General features: G+C 36.1%; 1 protein-coding gene across 9 annotated transcripts in view; it reads right to left on the minus strand.

The window, feature by feature from the left end:
* Positions 1–23468, minus strand: part of YAF2 (YY1 associated factor 2) — a 74623-nt gene that overhangs the window by 33743 nt on the left and 17412 nt on the right. Inside the window, exons 2-4 of one of the 9 annotated variants that reach the window (XM_047868525.1) lie at positions 16457–16528; positions 16264–16363; positions 6279–6376 (exon numbers count right to left, since the gene is read on the minus strand). The exons of 4 other annotated variants lie outside the window; for them this stretch is intronic. Coding sequence is in view for 1 of the 5 variants with exons in the window: in XM_047868526.1 (XP_047724482.1) it covers positions 16457–16528 (72 nt within the window). In the remaining 4 variants the exon portion in view is untranslated. Of the gene's footprint in view, positions 1–6278; positions 6377–10328; positions 10931–16263; positions 16364–16456; positions 16590–23468 lie in introns of those variants that run through there. 4 more of the 9 variants (XM_047868522.1, XR_007154232.1, XM_047868526.1 and 1 more) reach the window with 4 other exon arrangements.

A 23468-nucleotide genomic window follows, 5' to 3' on the forward strand; every position in this document is an offset into this window, starting at 1 on the left:
GCCAATCTGAAAAGGTTACATACTGTATCATTCCAACTATATGACATTCTAGAAAAGACAAAAGTATAGACAGTAAAAAGATCAGTGGCTGCCAAGGGCTGGGGGGAGGGAGAGATGAAAAAGCAGAGCATCAAAGATGTTTAGGACAGCGAAATTATTCTATACGACACTATAATGGTGGATACATTACCTATTTATCTGAACTCACAGAATGCACAACACCAAGAATGAACCCGAATATAAACAAAGGACTTTGGGGGATAATGAGGTATCAACAGAGGTTTATCAGTTGTAACAAATATACCACTCTAGTAAGGATGATGATAATGGGGGGGGGGGTGCACTGTGCCAAGTGTGGGGGGCAAGAGGTGTATGCAAAATCTCTGCACCTTCTGCTCAATTTAACTGTGAATTTAAAACTGCTCTTAAAAAGTGACTATAAATAGTATGAATGACATATCCCTTTGGAAAACTGCCTAGGGGAGATTTTAAAGTAATGTTCCTCTTATGAGTTCTTAAGCCATCACATTTAGATTTGTGGTCCACAAGACAAAGCTTTGAGACAAGAAAATCCATAATTAAATTTTGGCTCTACTACTGAATAGCTTCTGTTCTCATGTAAGTCATTTAACCTGTCTGGACTCTACTTTCTTGGTAAAATAATTACAATGATAATAGTCATTCTACAAAGGGGTTTGTGAGGTTCAAATTTAAATAGCTCTGGAAACTTAAAACAAACAAAAACTACCTGGCTGCTATTTAGAGAACAGATGGTAGGAGAGCAGACTGTACTCACAGAAACCAATTAGGAATTTACTGTGATAGGCAAGCAGGAGACAGTGGTGGCCTGTAACAGGATGGCAACAGTAGAGGGTGAAAGAGGTGGAATTCTAAATATATTTTTGGAGGTACAGCATATAGGATTTATAAATGAATAGGAGGATGTAGAGGGTAAGAGAGAGAGTGAGGAGAGAACGTGTGTGTGTCATCAAGAGAGGGGGAATCTGGGGAGAGAACTGTAAGTTCAATTTTGCACATATTAAGTTTGAAATTCCTAGAAGACAAAATGAAGTTATTGAAATAATTGCCTAATAATTATCATGTAAAGAAATATGATGTTCATGCCCAACTTATTGAAAACACTCACTGTTTTGCAGTCAGACCTTAAACATGCATATGGGGAATATCAAAATCTTCCGAACTCCAACATTAGTTAAGATATTATACCAACAGGTGTTTACATCAAGACAAACATGGTTTCAACCCCTAGTTTACAGTTTAGTGCAAGAAACAGAAAGATAACCAAGCACTTAAAATATATGCATTGTTAGTATGGGAAAAGTCCAAAACATAATAAATTTAGGTAGAGACAAAAACTTCTGGCTAGATGTCAGAGTTCTCAGTAAATAAGGAAGAATATTCAGGAAAGCAGTACAGGCTTGACTCATAAATTAATATAATCACTAAATTATTTTAACTAGTTATTTATATACACAACTTACTAGCCAGTAACACTTTAAGAATGGTATTATACATTAAATATAACTTCGATATAAAGTAATACATATGAAACCACGTTGCCCTAAAATGAGAGGTTTCTAAAAAGTGTTACCAGGGGGCACCTGGGTGGCTCAACTGGTTACGCATCTGATTCTTGGTTTCAGCTCAGGTCAGGGTATCATGGTTCATGAGTTCAAGTCTCACATCAGGCTCCTCGCTGACAGTGGAGCCTGCTTGGGATTCTGTCTCTCCCTGTCTCTCTCTGTCCCTCCCCCACTCACTCTCTCTCTCTCAAAATAAATAAATAAACTTTAAAAAAATAAAATCAAAAGTAAAAAGTTTTAACAGAACCTAAAGAAGTAAAAAGTAAGTAGATACTGAAATTCGACCAAAAAAAAAAAAATCTCTCAGGAGAGTCCACCCAAGTTGAAAGTGGTGGATGAACAGAATTGGAAGAGTAAAAAGAATATTCTATACCACAGAAATCACATAAGCAAAGACTCAGAAATAGTAATTATTAAAAGAGGGGCACCTGGGTGGCTCAGTCAGCTAAGTGTCTGACTTTGGCTTAGGTCATGATCTCATGAACTCATGATCTCATGAGTTTGAGCTCCACATTGGGCTCTGAACTGATAGTGTGGAACCTGCCTGGGATTCTCTCTCTCCCTCTCTATGCCCCTCCCCCACTCGTGTTCACTCACGCGCTCTCTCAAAAAAAATACACTAAAAAAAAAACTATGTCTGTAAAAAAAAAAATTATTAAAAGAACTTAGAGAAAGGGGTGCCTGGGTGGCTCTGTCAGCTGAACGTTGGACTTTGGCTCAGGTCATAATCTTGTGAGTTTGAGCCCTGTTTTGGGCTCTCTGCTGTCAGCACAGAGCCTGCTTCAGATCTAAGCAGTCACTCTCTGCTTCTCCCCTGCTCGCACTCTCTCTCAAAAATAAACGTAAAAAAAAATTTTTAAAGAACTTAGAAAAAGAAGTCATCCATTCAAGAAATATTTACTACACACCTATTTTATGACAGGCCCTAGGAATCAAAGGTGAAGAAGACACCCTCTTAAAAAGTCTATAGAAGGTTTGGAAAGCAGACTACCAAAAGCAGTTGCAAGTGCTAAGACTAGGTTAAATTCAGGCAGTTACAGAAATACACAGGACGATTACCTAGGCAGAGCCTATGGGAACAGGGAAGGCTTTCTGAAGGATGTGACATCTAAACTAAAACATGAAATTAACAGGAATTAACCAAACAAGGGGTGAGAGGTGAGAAGCAGTGGGGACAGAGAATGAGAGGAAAATCAAAACAGCATCCAGAGATTAGAGCGTGTGCAAAGACCAGAAACAACAGAGCACAACACTGGTAGGGGTGGTGGTGGATAAGACTGGGGTGTAAATTACTGGAGTGAATGAATGGCAAGAGCTAAGTCTGAAGAAATAAACATGAACCAAGCCATGAAATGATTTGTAAGCCATGTTAATAAATACAGACTTTACCTAAGGATGTCTTCTTGGCTGTACTAAAAGGTTCATATCATAGAAAAGAAATAAAGTTTAGAGTAGTGAGATACCAGACTATCTAGAAGAGTGGTTGCAAGTTCAATTATCTAGAGACTGGATAGTTAATAAAAATGAGTAAGGAGGACCTGTTATAACAAAATCCCAGGAGACAACAGGGAGTGGTGAGAACTGTAAGAGCCAAAGTCCCCTCTACATGGGTCGAACTGTGGCAATGAACAATGTGGCTCACAGTTGATAGATCTTCTAATTTGAAAAAAAAAAAAAAAAAAAAAAAAAGCTTAAATTTAAAATTTCAAGTAAAATCTTCTGAACGATTAATGGCAATTCCATTTCTTTGAAACATGCTACAGACTAACACTGAAGGGACCAAACAAAACAAGTCAAACTGGTACCACTAGTCATCAGTTTCCAGTCTCTACTGCAGAACCTCAAAAACTACTAAGCTGAGGTCTCTGACTGGACCTGAAGGCAGCAGTAAGCTCCTGGACATTTAAAGAGGAATAACAAGGGGTGCCTGAGTGGCTCAGTCGGTTGAGCGTCCGACTTCAGCTCAGGTCATGATCTCATAGTTCATGGGTTCGAGCCCCTTATCAGGCTCTGTGCTGACAGCTCAGAGCCTGGAGCCTGCTTCAGATTCTGTCTCCCCTCTCTCTCTCTGTCCCTCCCCTGCTTGCTCGCTATCACTCTCTCTCCCCCTCAAAAATAAACATTAAAAAAATAAATAAAAATTTTTAAAAAATACATAAAGAGGAATGACAAGTAACCACTGCTTGAAAAGGCACAGTGTCTGTTGGTCACTGTGGAGAAAGTACCTGGCACTTTGCTGGTCTCAGTAAATACTTAAAGATGAAGTTAAACATTTTTGAACATCAGTGTCATGGCAGTAAACAGAACTATCTAATCATAGGAAGGAAAATAAAAGAAAAAACGAATCCAGTGTCCCTTGGCTCTAATCTTAAAACACTCTTGTACCAGTGTTTAGTTTCGTTCACAGTCATCTGCTACCACATGCTGCCTAGTGTTCATTGGCTATAACTGCCTCTAACTCAGAAATCTGGCCAAACACCAGTGACCACAATAAGCAACTATCGACTCCCACCTGGGTAAAGGCAATGAACTTAAACAGGATGAATGGTCACAGTGTATGTGAGAATGAGAATATTCTCTGCTTCACTTAAACACCCTACCAGGCCCTCCAATGCTAATTCCACACCCTATCCTAAGGCTGTCGACTGGTGCTAAAACTACTACCTAAACAAATGCTGTGTTCAATGTGCTGGGCAATGCCTACTAACAACAATGGGTATGCCTAGATAGTAGAGCTGGGAAGAAAACAGAATGGGATTGAGATTCTGCTAGAAGGGAGATGAAATAACAAAGAGGTAGGCTAAGAAAGACTGGAAATTCAAAACAGGTATGAAAGTTAAATAATTAAGACAAGAAAACAGGTAGCCCAGGAAACCCCTGAATCTGAGCACTTTTACAAAAAAATATTTATTAGAGACAGAGAGAGAGAGAGAGAGAGAGAGAGAGACAGAGAGAGAGACAGAGAGAGAGAGACAGGGCGGGTGCACGAGGCACGCGAACAAAGTGGGGGAAAGGGCAGAGAGAGGGAGAGGATCCCAAGTAGGCTCCACACTATCAGCACACAGACCAACATGGGGCTCGATCTCATGAACCATCAGATCATGACCTAAGCCTAGATCAGGAGTCAGATGCTTAAAAAGATGAACCACCCAGACACCCTGAGCATTTATATATTCAGAGTTCAAATAATCTCATTACAAGAGCAAAGTCTAGCAGTGTTTAAAATAAAATGTAGAAGATTCTTCTGCTGGTATTGGGACACAGACATAACCAGTATTAAAGGTTATAAATTTATTTACTCAGAATAATCTTCATAAATGTCCCTCATCTAGGAAAGGTGAAACCAACAGGATATGAAGTCAGGATGTCAAGTTTTATGTGCTGTACCTTAGATATGGCTTTATTTTGCAATATGTTCATTCTCAAATAGTATCTACTGGGGAAAAGTAGAGAAAAATTGATGGATTTGGAAATCTTTATGCAAATAGGCATCTTAGAGAATGGACACCCAATCCCCATAAAGTAAGATGTGAGACTTCCCCATATAAAAAAGTCATCATGTAAGAAATCCTTCTGGCTCAGAGGAATGACTTTAAACCAGAAAGGAGAGGTCTGTTACCCTAATGGGGTGGGAGAGATGACAATGACAATAATGTATAATCCTACCTACAGTAGCCCATGCAGAAGGTCTAAGTCTGATATTCCAATAAAAAGCAGGAACCAATATTCTGATGAAATGTTTACAGGAAGGAAACTTTACACTTTATATAAAGAAATTAAGTAGACCCAGGTATCACAGAACAGTACAGAACTACAGAAATTGTCAAATGTAGGAATGGATAGTAGGGTTTAAGGTTACCAATGATCAACAGTAAAGCTGAACACCCACAAACAGGTGAAGTAATAAAAGAAGAAAAGAAACTTAAAGCATCTTTAATGAAAAGTAACAGAAGGAGAATTATATAAAATCAAATGTTTTTTCAGATGCTCTAAGTCTGTGCTATATAATATAGAAGCCACATGTGAGTACTATGCACTTGTTAAAATTGCACTGGGGGGCGCCTGGGTGGCTCAGTCAGTTGAGCATCAGACTTTGGCTCAGGTCATGATCTTGCGGTTCGTGAGTTCGAGCCCCACATCAGGCTCTGTGCTGACAGCTCAGAGCCTGGAGCTTGCTTCAGATTGTATGTCTCCCTCTCTCTCTTTGTCCCTCCCCCCACTCACATTCTGTGTCTCTCTCCTTCAAAAATAAATAAACGTTAAAAAAAAATTGCACTGGTCCAAATCGCGATGTGGTATGAAAATAAAATATAAACCACAGTTCAAAGACTCCTATGAAAAAATTGTAGAATATCTCAATAATAATTTGAAAGGGTAATTTTTAGATGTGTTAGGTTAAATAAGATACAGCATTAAAAGTAATTTCACCTGTTACACTTTTTCAGTTTAGCCATGAGAAATTTTTATTACATATATGGCTCCCTTTTGTGGCTTGCATTATATTTCTATCAGAAAGTGCTATTAAAATTTAGTCATGCTTAATGTGAAGCCTTAAATTAATGTAACTTTTAACATTTTCACTGAACTTAATATTGTTTGTTCCTCTAGGATTAAGTTCCTCTTGGGTACATTCTAAATAAGATGATTTTAACATAAAGAACAATGACAGCTTACCAGACTGTCCAGAAAAGAGACTGAATCAAATTTCTGGGCAGAGGCTTGAGCCAGCAGGATTGTTCCACCAAATGGTAACCAGGCTCTTCACGTTATCTCTGGCAAGAGGGTTAAATAGAAAGAAAGTAGCCCTATGTACACATAGAACAAGATTTGACCAATAGTTTAACTAACTCCATCCACCACAACATGCTTTGTTTTAGGAATATTCTCAATTACAATCCAAGTGTTAAATTTACAAAGTAAAATAAACACTTTTCATTACGATTTATTCAAATTTACCCATTCTCAGCAATTTTTAAGATATTCACCTTTGCGGGGCACCTGGGTGGCTCAGCTGGTTAAGCATCAGACTACTGGTTTCACCTTCTGTGATGATCTCATGGTTTTATGAGTTCGAGCCCCACGTCAGGCTCTGCACTGACAGCGTGGAGCCTGCTTGGGATCCTCTCTTTCTCTCCCTCTCTCTCTCCCCCTCCCCTGCTCTCTCTCAAAATAAATAAATAAACTTAAGAAAAAAAAGATATTCACATTCGCCCTTTTGGAAAAGATTCTCACCTAACACAGATTCTAATTTGCTATCAAGGAAAATACACCTCTCTCACTAGGGTGAAAGCAAATAACAGTAACTATTTTTTATGAGATACTATGACAGACTTTAGAAGACACTGGGATTCTCATACTATAAACACTAATACCATTTCACAGTCCATGGTCCATCTAGAAATTTGAAGACAATATGGTTTTAGGAAATGAAGAATTTCATAAATAAGAACATAAACACTTGTACAAGACAGCACTGACTCAAAGAGAATACAGAAAAACAATTGTACTATCCCAGTATTAGAAGACTACTAGTTTTTAAAAAATGTATTGGACTCCGCACAATGAAAATAAAATTGGGGGTGCCTGGGTGGCTCAGTTAGTTAAAGTTAGAGTCTTGGGGTACCTGGATGGCTCAGTCGATTAAGCAACTTACTTTGGCTCAGGTCACAATCTCGCAGTCCATGGGTTTGAGCCCCACGTCTGAACTGTGCTGACAGCTCAGAGCCTGGAGCCTGCTTCAGATTCTGCCTCCCTCTCTTTCTCTGCCCCTTCCCTGCTCACACTCTCTGTGTCTCTCTCAAAACTAAACAAACATTTTTAAAAAGTGGGGGGAAAGAAAAAAGGAGTCCAACTCTTGATTTTGGCTCAGGTCATGATCTCATGGTTCATGAGACGGAGCCCTGGGTCAGTCTCTGCACTGGCAGTGTGGAGCCTGCTTAGGATTCTCTCCCACTCTCTGCCCTTCCCTTGCTCTTACATGCTCATGGGTGCTCTCTCTCTCTCAAAATAAACTTTAAAAAAAAAGACTTAAAATTATTAAAAATGAAAAGAAAATTGGATTTTAGAGATCCAAAATTTCCTACAAATTAAAATATTTCTCAAGTCAAAGTTCTTTAGCACAAAACAATTTAAGGCTTCATACAGTGTTCTTAGTCAAACTACCATAGACTTCTGGTAACCAACTGCAGAAACAGAACCAATGGAAGACATCCAGATGGCTAAGGAGAAATTTGGGTTCAGGTGCTAGTTAATTTGAGAGTGAAATATACCAGTTATTCACCAGTTAAGCACCCAGATTATCCTAAATTCATGAACAAGCTACGATCTCTGACCATTAGAGTTTACTCTCCGGAGTTTTGTAAAAGAACAGGGAATAGGATCACCACTGACATTTCACTGCCTGTTTCCCATGCCCCAAATCAGAATGTTTCCCCTTTCTCCTATTTGTATTTAGAGGGAAGGTGGGAATAGGGAAAACAAAAAGAAAACAGATCTGTACGTAACACAGTAAATTATAATTATTTATCTCTTTCCCTGTAAAACTTTAATTTCCTTAAAGAGAGAAGATGAAACCTATTCACCACCTCCCTATTGTTGGGACCTAACCCAGTGTCCGGCACTCATCTGCTATCTCAGAACTAAACTAAATCACGGTCCTTGTGCTAGGGCCACTGCTTTCTTTTTCTACTACAAACCAATATCAAGAATAAATGCAGATTAAAACAATTAGGTCAATCCTTCCAGTTTTTACTTTTGTAAAAATATACATACATTAAATCTAGGTGTTTAAAAGCTATAAATATACATATCCTTTAAGGAAAAACATGTAGTTCCATATAGCTTCCTTTTACCACTATCACTAAGATCTTCCTCTCCTACCAACCCTATCCAGAAGCGACTACCATCATGAATTTGATGTAAATGAGATCACTGTACACAACGTTCTGCTTTGACCTCACATTACATTTCTGAGGTCTCCTTATTTAACTATATAAGAAGGCAGCATGGCATAGTGGACTATGGATCCAGTCAAGTGAGATTCAAATCCTAGCTTTCAATCACAGCTCTGCTATTTACCACCTTTGAAAGTGGTAAGTTATTTACTTCTCTATGCTTCAGTATTCCCATATGTAAAATGGATATAATGATTGTACCAATTTCTGAGTTCTTATGAGGACTAAAATAATTCATGTTTATACATGCTTAAAAGAATTCCTGGGCATAGACAGTGTAACTTTTTTTCTTGAAATATAAAAAAGTCATGAATGATGATAATCTAAGCAGATTTGGTAATTCTCTGTTAATATAACTATTTTATTTCTTATTTATCCATGCCTCCTATAGACAGACATTTAGATTTTTTTCCAAATGAACATCCCTGTAGAAATCTCCCTGGGCAAATGTGCCACTTTCTCTAAACTAATAATATCTTGAATACCTTCTGGATACGAGGATATGCACATTTTCAACTGTGTAACACTTACCCGATCCTGAGCTAATGGGTGAAAATTGATGGCTCATAAGTTTTTAATTGCATTTCACTGCAAATGAGACTAAGCATCTTTCCAGTTCATTAGCCATTCCAATTTCCTTTCCTCTGTTGTGAATTGCCTTAATATCCATTGTTCACTTTATTTGCATTTGTATCATCTGTCCTATTATTTTCATCTTCATATATTCTGGGCACGAATCCACTGAATATTGTACACATTGCACCTAACTCCCAGTCATGCCACTTATATATGAGTTAATTTGTGATGTATTTTATTAAACCTAAGGTTTTCTTTCTGAGGTAGTTGGATCCTTTATCTCTGATGTCTTTATCTTCAAAGGTTCATTCTTTTCTTGACTTGTTAAAGCCTCACACATCGTAAAGACACATATTCTTTTTATTTTTTTGATAGAGAGAGAGAAAGAAAGAGAGAGAGAGAGAGAGAGGGAGGGAGAGAGAGAGAGGGAGGGAGAGAGGGAGAGAGAGAGAGAGGGAGAGGGAGGGAGAGGGAGGGAGGGAGGGAGGGAGGGGGAGAGGGGGGGAGAGAGGGGGAGAGAGAGAGAGAGAGAGAGAGAGAGAGAGAGAGAGAGAGAGAGAATATGCACACAAGTATGGAAGGGGGAGAGAGAGGGAAAGAATTCCAAGCAGGCTCCATGCTCCATGCGGGGCCCAATGTGGGACTTGATCTCATGACCATGAGATCATGACCCAAGCCAAAATCAAGGGTCAGACACTTAACCACCTGAGCCACTGAGGCGCCCTGTAAAGACCTACATTCTTCTGTATTTTCTTCCTTATTAAACAGTTGTTCGTTCTTAGTGTAAAGTTGAAACAGAACTGTTTTCTGCATATGGTTTGAAGTAGACACCTGTCTTCCCTCCCATATGGAAAACCAATTAAAGAGTTCACTCTGTTTCCCTGATAGAAAATGCCATCTCTAGCACTTACCAACTTTTCAAATATGTATGAATCGATTTCTGAACTCTCTATTCTATTAATCTGCCTTTTCCTGTATTGACTATACTACTTTAAAATTTTTTTTAACATTTTATTTATTTTTGCAAGACAGAGACAAAGCATGAGCAGGGGAGGGGCAGAGAGAGGGAGACACAGAATCCAAGGCAGGCTCCAGGCTCTGAACTATCAGCACAGAGCCGGACACGGGGCTCAAACTCTTCGAACCGTGAGATCATGACCTGAGCTGAAGTCAGATGCTTAACTGACTGAGCTGCCCAGGCGCCCCAAGACTATACTACTTTAAATATCATAAATATATATTTTACTTTTTTGAGGTATAATTTACATAAAGTATACAGTTTGATTTTTTAAGTATTATACACCCTCAATGTGACCCAATCCAGATCAAAATATTAACATTTCTCATGCTCTAGAATGCTCCCTCCCAATCAGTACCCTATTTCCAAGAAAATCACTATGCTGACCTCTATCACCATAGATTAGTTATGCTTTTTTTGTAATTAAGTAGGCTCCACGCCCAATGTGGAGCCTGAACCCACAAGATCAAGAGCTGCATGCTACACCACTGACTGAGCCGGCCATGCACCCTTCCTTCTACTTGTTTTTGAACTTCCTGTGAATGAAATCATACAATACGTAATATTTTCTCATTTCTTTTGCTCAACGTTAGGCATGGGAGATTCATCCCATGTTGTGTGTAGCAATTTATTGTCATTGCCATCCGTTCTAAACACTGCCAAGTTTAAAATCAGTCTTGCTATCCAATGGCGCAATCCCCTCCTCATTGTTCTTTTTCTTCTTTCGGACCTGTCTTGGTTATTCTTGTGGCTTTACTTTTGTATATGAAGGTCATTTTCTACAAAAAAAAAAAAAAAATCCTATTGGGATTTTCGTCTGAAACTATACACAATCAATCACAGAGGAGTAACTTTTTTAGTAATATACTTCCCATATAGTATATCCTGCCTTTTACTCATGCCTAATTTTATGTCCTTTAATAAACTTTGAGCACTTTACAGAATTGGCTGTAAAGGAGAAAGTTTTTATTATATAATTGGCTAGTGCCAATTTGAATGTTGATTTTATATCCAGTAAAATTAAATTCTATTAACAGTGTTAGCTTCGGGGGCTCCTGGATGGCTCAGTTGGCTGAGCAATCCAACTCTTGATTTCAGCTCAGGTCATGCTTCCCAAGGTTGTGGGATCCAGCCCCACATCAGGCTCTGTGCTGAACATGAAGCCTGCTTAACATTCTCTTAAGATTCTCTCCCTCTGCCCCTCTCCCTTGCTTGCATGCTTTCTCTCTAAAATTTTAAAAATAGTGTTGATTTTTAAAAAATGTTCTAAGGATATGTTCATCTCATTTTTCCTTTTTCAATTTTTTGGATTTCTTTCTCTTTTTTCTTATTAGTAAAGACATATTTGCTTATTCTTGACTTTAATGGGAATGTTGCTGCTTGAAAGAAAGTTTGAAAGACAGTCTTTACTGAAAGAAAAAGTTCACTTGTCATGGTGTGAGGGGTTTTTAAAAAAACATTAATAGAGTGTTGACTTTTTTTTTTTTTTTTTTCAACGTTTATTTATTTTTGGGACAGAGAGAGACAGAGCATGAACGGGGGAGGGGCAGAGAGAGAGGGAGACACAGAATCGGAAACAGGCTCCAGGCTCTGAGCCATCAGCCCAGAGCCTGACGCGGGGCTCGAACTCACGGACCGCGAGATCGTGACCTGGCTGAAGTCGGACGCTTAACCGACTGCACCACCCAGGCGCCCCTAGAGTGTTGACTTTTATCATAAACTTTTACTACATCTTTCAAGACGGTTCCCCTAAATCTTGTAAGTTACACTGATATAATTTTCAAATAAAGAATTACCCCTACCATATCCTAATTAAAATTTTTATTTATCTATTCATAAGATTGCTACTATTTGGGCCATTTTGCAAAAAATTGAATTATCTGTTCCCCAAAGTATACGTGAAATATGATTATAAATATCACAATTAAAACTATTTCTCTGATACGCCTTCCCACCAATGAGAATGGCTAGAACAAAAAAGACAGATAATGAAAGTGTTGGCGGTGAAGGTATGGAAAAATTGGAACCCTCATTCGCTGCTGGTGGGAAAGTAAAATGGCACAGCCACTTTGGGGAAACAGTCTGACAGTTCTTCAAAAGGTGAAACATAGTTATCATATAATCTAGCAATTCTGCTCCTAGGTACATAATCCAAGAGAAATGAAAATGTATGTCCACACAAAAATTTGTACACAAATGTTGACAGCAGGGCTTTCATAATAGCCAAAAAATGCAAACCAGTCCAAATATCTATCACCTGATTGAAGGATAACCAAAATGTGGTATATCCATACAATGAGATATTATTTGGCTATAAAAAGAATAAAGTGCACTGATACATGCTACAACATAGTTGGACCTTAAAAATATTATGCTAAGCAAAAGAAGTGAATCACAAATGGCCACACACATATTGAATGATTTCATTTATGCGAAATGTCAGAGTAGGCAAATTTATAGAAGGAGAGTAAATTAGTGGTTGCACAAGGATGGAGGGTTTGGGGAAAATTGGGAATGACTGCTAATAGGTACAGTTCTTTCTGGGGTGATGAAAATATTTTAAAACATTGTGTTAATGTCTACAGAACACTAAAAATGCTAAAAACCACTGAATTACACGTTTAAAATGGATAAGTGACAGAATTTGTGGATTATAGCTCAATAAATTTGCTATTTTTAAAAACCTATTCCTCTCAGGGAAATTTACTGCAACTTTAATTTCTTTAATGATTTTCTTTACAAGTTTGGAATGATTTTTTTCCTGGAAAATAATCCATTTCACCTGGTTTTTAAAAGTTTATGTACATACATATACATACACATACATATATATATATGAGTGATGTCTTGTGATTCCAAAATTATAATTGCACTTATCATATCTCATTTTATTTTTTTTATATCTCATTTTAAATTTTATTATTTCCATCATGGTTTTTGATGAGTACATCCAGAACTTAACCAACTAAAAAGAACCAGTGTTGATTTGAGTAAACATTGCTCTCATTTTTATTGTTGATTATCTTCTATTTCACCAAATTCTACTTGTGTTTTTATTTCCTTCCTTCCTTCTTTCTTAGCTTTTGTTTTTTGTTTTGTTTTTTTCAGTTTTTGAGTTGAGTATCTGGCTCATTTATTTTCTTTCAACCTGATACATGCATTTAAAGTTACAAATTTACTCCTGAGGACCACTTTTCTTGTATCCTTCAAGTTCTGATACAATGCTTTTGTCACAATTCAGCTTTAATTATTTGACAGTTTAATTTTTTTTTTTAATTCTTGAAAATGCTTGGTCATTTTTTCTTCAATACCGCTTCTCCTTTATTCCCTGTATCTTCCATTCCAAAACTCCAATCAGATCTATACTAGAGCTTTTCAATCTACCTCTACAGTGGCTTAGCTTTTCTTTCATATTTTTCATCTTTTTATTTTCCTGGTTGGTGTCCTGGAAGATTTATCAGTTTTAGCCTGAAATTAATAACTTCTCTCTTCAGCTGAGTCTAATCATTTTTTTTTTTGCCCATTTATTGAGTTATTTTTATAACTAGCTATATTTTTTTATTTCAATTAGTTACTCCATATATCTCAACATATTTATTGCTTCTTGACTGTTCTTCTTATTCAAATATAATGCAATATTCTCTGAATAGAAAAGGGGATATATTTTAAGCTAATACACTTTTATGTGAAATGTTCTTTGAATGTTATCCACTACAAAACTCTTCTTTAAAGAAAAAAAAAATTCACTTCTTAAAAGTTCTCTTGACTGCTATTCTACCAAATGTACCCCACTGTGCCTACCTGTATCAAGGCATGGAAAAAACAAGCTCTATTATTCCCATTTTAGAATGAGAGAAACTGAAGCACAATATGGTTCTTTTTAAAATACTTTCTCAACTTTTTTTTTGAAAAATATCAAAACCACAAAAAAAGTTGAAAAGTACAATGTCCTGCATACCTTTCACCTAGATTCAAAATTGTTAACATATGTCACATTTGCTTTATTTCTCCTTTTCTCCCTCTCTACATACAAATATACCACACATTTTTTTCTGAATCCATTTGTGAACCCATCGCAATATTTCACTTCAAAATTTTTCAGCATGTTATCTCTAAAGAATAAAGAACAAGGATAGTCTTAATATCCCATACTACTATCATACCAAAGAAATGATTAAAATTGAATAGCTTCTTACATGGATGTGCAGAAGCAAATTCAAAACAAGCATTTAAGTCATCTCACTAAATGTTCTTTATCTTGTTTTGTCTAAATGGAGCAGAACTGGTTCTCTGGTGAGATTCACACTCAATCTGTCATTTCCTTCCTTCAGTAACCCTGAATTAAATTTCATTTACTGCTTCTTCAGATAGGTATTCTTAAATCCAAGCATTTCTGAAAATCAAGCAATAATCTTCAAAGTTATTCAAACCTCAAAAATCAAGTACACTGAATTTCTGGTTTGTTTACTAACAGTAAATGAGTCTTAAATTGAGACAAACTAGTTAACTCTCTTAAAACTATACACTATTTTAATGTCCCACAGAAGTGTATAGTGTGCTAAACAATCATAATTTCACTCTTCCAGTTTTAAAAGGAAAAAAACTGTTGTTCTTAAGAACTTACAAACAGGACTGATAAGCCAAATGAACCTGCTCTACAAATAAGAAAACTAATGAATATATTCATGAACAACTCATTTTCTTCTATCAACTACATGAAAAACTAGTTTTTTAATGGGTACAACTTAAACTCAATCTCTGACGTTAGGAACTAATTAAGACTAAAAACAATAAAATCCTATCCTTGTTTTCAATGACCATACAAATCAGCTTAAGTGTTTCACACTGGAAGGAACAGCAATACAACCTAAAGCTAATAATGTTTAAAGGTGAAACTGTCATACAGATGAAAATTATATCCATAATCACAGAAATGTTTAAGATAAAAAGATGTTTAGGATCAATCTACAATCAAATAATAGTTAACAGGAGTGTTTACTATGTGCTGCTAGGCACTAAGTATATCCCACGATTCAATTAATTCAATCCTCATAGCAATCTCATTTCTCCACTGAGGAAACATAGGTCACAGAGAGATGCTAGCACAAAAGGAATTATGTAAGGGATAGGACTTGACTTCAACCGTAGAGTACAGAAAAGTAGAATGAGGTCATTTCAAAAAATTGGAAAAGCACAAGCCCTAAAGCATAAATATAACAAGTATCCAAGTAAGACCAAAAGAAAAGTTTCAAAGTGGAGAAATTAAGGCTGGATAAATAGGATGGGATTATAAGAGGTCTTACATACCTAGCAAATGGATGAAAATTTTATAAAACAGCTTGAATAGAGCACCACTACAGGCTCTTTATGTGTTAAAAGTGCCCTTTTAAAAAAGACAACCTGGTACAATACAGAATGAGAGAAATGAGAAGCAAGGTATTCTGTCCAATTCTAACATTTACATGCCAGTGCAATAAATTGTCTGATACCTATGGAACCTGAGCGTCCACAGTGAACCAACTGGGCCACCCATCACATCAATAAGGCCATCTATTATGAACAATGAAGTAGTAAACAGAGCTGAACACACCCTGAATTATTTTCCAAATATACCTACAGTGAAGTTAAAAGGTACACTGAAAACTATGTCAGTAAGAAATGCTACATAATTAACATAAAATTACTTTTGCTGCTCAGTACTATGCCAAAAGAATTTGGCCAAATTTGGCATAAGCATAACTTTTACAGTACAAGTATTTACTTCATATAAATGCAACATCACAAATAAAGGAGTTTATAAAATAATTCAACACACAGCTTCCTTAAATTGCTTTAGAAGTATTACACTATTTACCAAAAGATAATAGACACATAATTTTTATAAAAAAAACAACTATTATGTAAATGATACTCTTTAAATTTAACGTCACACTTATTCATACACCCATCAAGAACTAGGTATTTATCACTCATATAATAAATTCCACAAATCTACATCAAATTTACAAAAAGAAGCTATCTCAAACAACTTTCCTCTTGGTAATTAAATTCCTTCTAAAGAGAAGAAATGTGAGAAAAAAAATCTCAAATTTGCAAAAACTAGATTACTCACCAGTAACTTGAGTTATCCTATTGGGTCTTTTCCCTCACAGATCCACCTCTCTTGCCCTTCTGTCCAGCATGAGAATCTTCCTGATGGGCATCCACTGGAACTGAGGGGGCATGCAGTACAGACGTATATGTAAGAAAGTTGGGGGGAGGGGATTTGGGAGATGCTAGAGACATGCTTCAGTGCACTTGCTTACCTTCCTGAAATTGGAAATTTCAACGGTTCCTTGGTCCTCGAGGCATTCACAATAACTTCAAAGAATGTGGATCTGTGGAGATTACCCAATAGGAGAACTCCAGTTACTGGTAAGTGATCCAGCTTTTTCTTCTCTATCAGAATAAGAAGATTAATTTTATTTGAGATTATTAATACCCATAGAACTATAGGGGAAAGGAGTGTAAATTTATCAAGTAACTGTATATGAATGCACCAAAATAAACACAGAAACAAAATGCATTCCTGGCATTATCAGAAAGAGAAAGAAAAGAAAATACGATTTGAATGGTTTCATTTTTAAATTCCCATTATAATGGCAGCTATATCTTAATATACAAAAATATCAGCTATCAGACTATTCCATTTCACTGAAACAACACCATCACTCTTTAATATTAGTAAAAGTATAATTAGTTGATCAAAATCTGCCATTTCTTAACTAGTCATTGTTATTAGCCTTCACCAAATTTTGGTGTAGCAGCCACAGTGAACTACAATCTGTAAGACTTCAGATAAAAAGCATCAATAAAATTCCCTTTTCTCACTAAGTCTTTAAAATAGCCACTTACCACCAATAAGAAACCAGCCACACACACATATAGAAGTATGCCAGACCACTGAAAAGAATGCTGATTTTCATTTAAATATGTGCACAAAGTAGAAATCATAGTTTTAACTGTTATACTTTTAAAATAATTGTCTAAAAATGGTCCTGTCATTAAAAACAAAAACCAACAAAAAACTGACTTCTAAAAAAAGGTCTTCTCAACAGAACTTTATTTTGAAGTTCACATGAAAATATTCTATTACCTTTAATTCAATACGTATTAATCAGGTAAACACTAGTTTCTGTTGAAGATAGAGATATATTTTAGTAATACTCCTCCCTCTTACCATTATGCTGCTAAATAATCGTCTTCTGCCCTCAAGAAACAAAGTTTTTATGTTTCTTAATTCTATAGAAACAAAGATAATGTATAGTTTTTCTCTGTTTTAAAAGTGAATAGGATTAAGAGGCGCCTGGGTGGCTCAGTGGTTAAGCATCCAACTCTTGATTTCGGCTCAGGTCATGATCTCATGGTCGTGAGATGGAGCCCCATATCAGGCTCTGGGCTGGGCATGGAGCCTGCTTGGGATTCTCTATCCCCCTCTCCCTTTGCCCGCCCCCCCCCACCCCATGACAAAATAAAATAGGATAAAATGGTGTATAAACTCATCATTCAACAAAAATAAGTTGAACACGTAATTCTGATGAAAATCTTACATCTCACTCTTGTTATGATGGAATGTTTGCATTTGGTATAAGTCAACAGCACACGTCAAGATTTTTGCTAGATTGTTACTTAATTTGAAGATATAAATTGTCTTGTATATAAATTATATACTTTTTAAAATAAATCTGAGTTTTAAAAAATAGTTTAATGCATTTGTTTTTAAATGACCCATTCATACAAACAGGGCACTACACAGACCTCCATTTCTAACTGTAATACAGAGATGAATACCAAAAGGGTCCTCTACTTAAGTTTTCCAGATTCCTAGTTAACTTCTAGTACCTGAAGAGTACCTGGCATAAAGGTCCTACATGTTTGGATTAATAAAGTAGATACAGGTGCAATAATCCAAATATTTCAAACTTTTGGCATCATCTAGGATAAAAAGTATCACTAAGAACTAAATAATAATTCCCAGTTTTTATTTATAACAAATTTAGACTCATGAATTTAAAATAGAACCAACTGCATTTTTAAACTAATTTAAGAGAATTAAAATATCTTGAAAATATTTTAAAGTAACCAAAAGGGTCATTTAGAGACCAGCACTGAAAGCTATTTGTTGTTATCATGCCATTACCTCAACTAAGACAGATTTTATCAGAATAGCTTAGAAAAGTACTTCCAGAAATTAGGATGCTCTATTCAAAACTATCTTGTGTAAGCCCTAATAATTACAACACTCATTCACAAAAAGGTACTCCTTAGTAATTAAGAATCAAATCAAGTATTTCAGTAATGAAAAATCTACTCCATAAAATCAATATAAACTTGTGAAAAAACTGCTTAGAAAAAAATATGGTAGCTAACTTTCAGTTCCACTACTACCCCCTGGTTCGGACATTGTATTTTAGCTAGAAGCAATTTAAATTACAACTGGTTTTGATGATTCCATGTACCTTATTTTCTAATTTTCAATTAAGATTTAAAATTCTTACGGAAATTATTATGGTTGTGGGAAGTTATTTACCATAAATCCTGGACTTGGAATCCTATAACAGCATAATGAAATTTAACATTATACACATATTCATGCATATTTAGGTGACACTACTGATGTTTCATATGTAAACAAACATTGGGGCATATGTGTTTATATTTGAATTGAGTCCATTATGACTTTTCTCCCTTTTCAGTCCATGATACACTCTCCTCAGGGTCCCCAAATTATAAATACCACCCATTTCCTAATCAAAATTTCCTTTTCCTCAGTTCTTAACTTTCGTTTTTATTTTTTTTAGTTTATATCCAAGTTAGTAAACATATAGTGTCCTTTCCCTCATTTAATCCACCATTTCCCACTAATCCACAGAGAAACAAAAACAATACTATTTTCTCATTAATATAATTAATTTAAAATCAAAATGGCAAGAACTCTAGTCATCTGCAAAATAAGGATAACAACAAAACCTAGTTCACAGGGCAGTATTGGGAATTAAGTTAATGTAAATAAAGCATTTAGACCCAATGCCCAGAATCTAACTCTATACATCAAACTGTTGACATAATATTCCAGAAATGGTTTTCAAGTGATTTTATACACCTTTAGAGGGATATAGTCTACATAAGAAAACTACATAAAAGAACTACATAAATAAATTCTAAACTTAGAGATTTGTTTATAATAATTTCAGTACTATTATTTTGAAACTATATATATTTTTTAATGTTTATTTTTGAGAGATAGAGAATGAGAGAGAGAAAGAGAAGAAGCCACAGAATCCGAAGCAGGCTCCAGGCTCTGAGCTATCAGCAGAGAGCCCAACGCGGGGCTCAAACTCACAAACCATGAGATCATGATCTGAGCCAAAGTCGGACACTTAACTGACTGAGCCACGCAGGCGCCCCTGAACTAGACTGTTTATACTGCAAGATAAAGAAAATAAGTAATTTATGTTACTGATTAGGAATCACCAATTACAACATAAAAGCCGTAAGAACATGTTAATATCAAAACTCAATTCCAAATACCACTATACACTTGCGATTTTTTAAAAATGCATATAATTTTGGGGCGCCTGGGTGGCGCAGTCGGTTAAGCATCCGACTTCAGCCAGGTCACGATCTCGCTGTCCATGAGTTCGAGCCCCGCGTCAGGCTCTGGACTGATGGCTCAGAGCCTGGAGCCTGTTTCCGTTTCTGTGTCTCACTCTCTCTCTGCCCCTCGCCCGTTCATGCTCTGTCTCTCTCTGTCCCAAAAATAAATAAACGTTGAAAAAAATTTTTTTTTAAATGCATATAATTTGGAAATAGTTAATAAAACATTCCAGGCAGCAATTAGTAAATAAATCACTATCACTATCAGATTAACTTAAAAACTATATCTGCTAATACAATAAAACCAGGCTTTACATTAGATTTACTTTAGTAAAGGAAGTTCCTCAACTTTACAAGTTGCCAGAAACATTTACACAAATTGTTTTCCATGTCCCAATACCTGATTTTTATAAGCTAGATTTTTACAACTGTTGACAAATTCTAAAACGAAAACATGAGAAGAACAGTATATATTCATGTTATTGACTGACGTTTGATGGTGAAAATACTAATATTCAAATTGTTTGGAAGCTAAAGGGGAAGGATGGTAGCAGGTAAGATCTATCTCCCTAGAACCCCTGCTTTGGATAAAAGAATTTCTCATTTATTTATCTTATATTTTGAATTTCCCCCCTATCTTTTCCTTCCAAGAAAGAATTCTGCAACAACAACAAAAAGTTTAAACTTTAAAGGATAGCGTGGTGGGTAACCTCTAAGACTGCCCACAATGATCCAACCAACCTCCTGGTATGCAAGCCCTTCTGTAATCTCCTCCCCCAGAATATAGACTAGATTTAGTGACTCATTTCTCAGGAAGAGAATGTGGCAGAAGTAATGGGATATCACTCCCAATATTAGGTTATAAAAAGACTGGCTTCTTTTGGGGGCTCTCTCTGATACCTTGTTTTGGAGTAAACAAGGTGCCATATTGTGAGCAGCCCCATGGAGGGGCCCATGTGGCCAAGAAATTGATGTCTCTGGCCAACAGCCAGAGTCCTGAGGCCTGTCGACAGCCATGTGAGTACTTGGTAGCAGGTATTCTAAGGCCTGCTGACAACCACATGAGTGAACCTGAAAATGGATCCTCCCTCATTTGAGCCTGAGACCCTGAGCAGCCCGAATCACCTGATAAGCTGCTTCTAAATTCTTGACTCAAAAAGGAGGATAAGGTAATAAATGTTTATTATTTTCAGACAGTAAATTTTGAGGTAATTTGTTATACAAAATTACAATTTGTCTAAGTGCGCAGCAGCCCTGAAACTGGTTGCTGTGTCTGCAAGCTTTTTTTTTTTTTTAACTGAATGATAAGAACTAATTAATTTAGATATAAAGAAGTCTACATTACCACAACCCCCAGAATAAAATATTACTCTACTGGCTGTCAAATAGCATCCCTCACTTCCTACCACCTCTTCTACTATGCTAAATATTAACCAATTGTCCAGTGACATAATGCTGTGTACTTTTTCTTTCACAACATTTTATATCTATTCATTCTTCCTAAGAATACCTTAATCATATTAATTAATCTTCAACAATATTGTGATCTTCCTAATTTAACAGATACCCCAGGTCCCTTAATTATGCACCACATTTTACAAACCATGTCTTAAAATGGGATATTTCCATAGACAGTCAGTATCATCTACTCTTTATAGCTTCTAGTACAAGGAAACATTTTCCTGATCCTAGTCCAAAACGTCAGGTGCATTATATGTAATCCTTTATTCACCAACTATAGTTAGTATCCAAGTTAACATACAAAAATAACAGCTAATGGTACTCTCAATGCTAACAATTATGCCAGCATGAAAATGAAGTCTAACTTTTACTGTAATTATGTCCTTTTTCTCAACTTTTATATTAAAATTAACCTGACCAGACTCTAAGCCCTGCATTAGTTTCCAAATCAATTCTTAATAACCATCTCTAAAATGTGTAAGTGCATATTTTCTGTATAATCTGATTTTATAAAACAATGGCAAATTTTTCTAACAAATTCCAATATAGTCTGAAGTTAACACTGACAGTTTTCAAACTACTGCCTATATTCTAAATAATAACTTTGTTATTCAGCAGTCATAAAACCTGAATCATGAATCACATCAAATCCAATTTACTCCACAGATGACTATTACTTTATGAACCAAACAGTTTTATGAAAAGTGCTGTGATTTGCCTGGTTAGATGATCAATAAAGATTGCTATGATTCATTCCTTCTAAAAACAGAACATAAAGGATTATTCAAACCATACATGCTCCCCCACAATTATACTATTACATTTACTTACCACTTAAAAAAATTCTTGATACCAAGGTGGACCCAATTTTTTATATTAATTCTACTAACTGTTATAGCTACAATCAGGAGCTACCTGTAAAAGCACAGGCTTAATGATAGATTTTACTGGATAATTAGAGCATTCTTGAGAAAGTTAGTTACTAACATAATTTTACTCATCTCCTGACCTACAAATATTAACTTCCTTTATTTAACCTGTAGATACAATTTAGAACTACTGTAACTACCATGAAAAGCTTAGTACAAGCACTTTGCAGGATTATCTTGTTATAACCTAAAATATAAATTTTTACAGTCGTTAAAATAAACATTACACAGAATGCAAGAGAAAATTAAGATTCTATCTGAAGAACGGCCATTTGACATGGCTCACTACATCCCCTCGTTTTGAAAACAATCTCTTCCCAGTTTCTGTAACATTACATTCTGCCAGTTTCTTACTGCCTATTTCTCTTTCTCCTCCATTTCTTCATCTTGGTGGACACAAAAAGGTCGTAATGTTTCTCAAGTTTCTGTCCTGGGTTCTCTTTTCTCATGCTATGCAGTCTATTCACTCCCTGATCTGTCTTACCTACTTCCATAACTTCAACTCAATCATGTATGCTTGATGACTATCAAGTATATATTCATAGCCCTGTCCTCCTTTGTGAGCTCACGCCCCACATATCCAACTGCCTCACAGATCTCCCCTCTCAGATTTCCCTCAGATACCTGAAATTCAACAAATCTAAAAGTGAACTACTACCTTTCCCCAAAACTGTCCCTCTTCCTGTTCCCTTTGTCAGTGTAAAGCACATTTACCCAGCTGCTTACCTGAGCCAGAATCCTGGGATTCATCCTTGATTCTTCCCTCTCTATAACCCAACTTCCTATTTCCCATAACCACCTCCGGCCATCCATCAAGTCCTATCAATTTGCTCCTAAATGTATCTAGAATCCATTCATTTCTGTCTCCCACTGACATTATCCTTGTTCTGGCCACTACTGTATCTTGCCTAGACCTATTGTAATGGCTTCCACTAAATGGTTTCCCTGCCTCTAGTTCAGATTTAACAAACAAGCATGACATTATGACAAAATAAAATGCTATTAGTTGTGGTTTAAAGTCTACATTATACTGATGGCAAAAGAAAACATTTTTAAACTGCTGAAAAAGCTGCACATGAAGGTAACTTTGGTTAAACGGGCATAATTAAACATAATACATCCAACTCACAGACTGATAAAATGAAGTATTATATAAACATTGCTTAAAAAACAAGAAATGGAAAACAGCTTAAAGCGGCAATCAGATACATGATAAAGAGTCTTTGCAGTTAAGCATTACCAATATCTATGCAAGACACAGTGACAGGCACTGGGAATTTTTATTACTATT

Source organism: Prionailurus viverrinus, chromosome B4 (assembly GCF_022837055.1).
Source record: "Prionailurus viverrinus isolate Anna chromosome B4, UM_Priviv_1.0, whole genome shotgun sequence".
In the NCBI taxonomy this organism is placed as follows: Eukaryota; Metazoa; Chordata; class Mammalia; order Carnivora; family Felidae; genus Prionailurus; species Prionailurus viverrinus.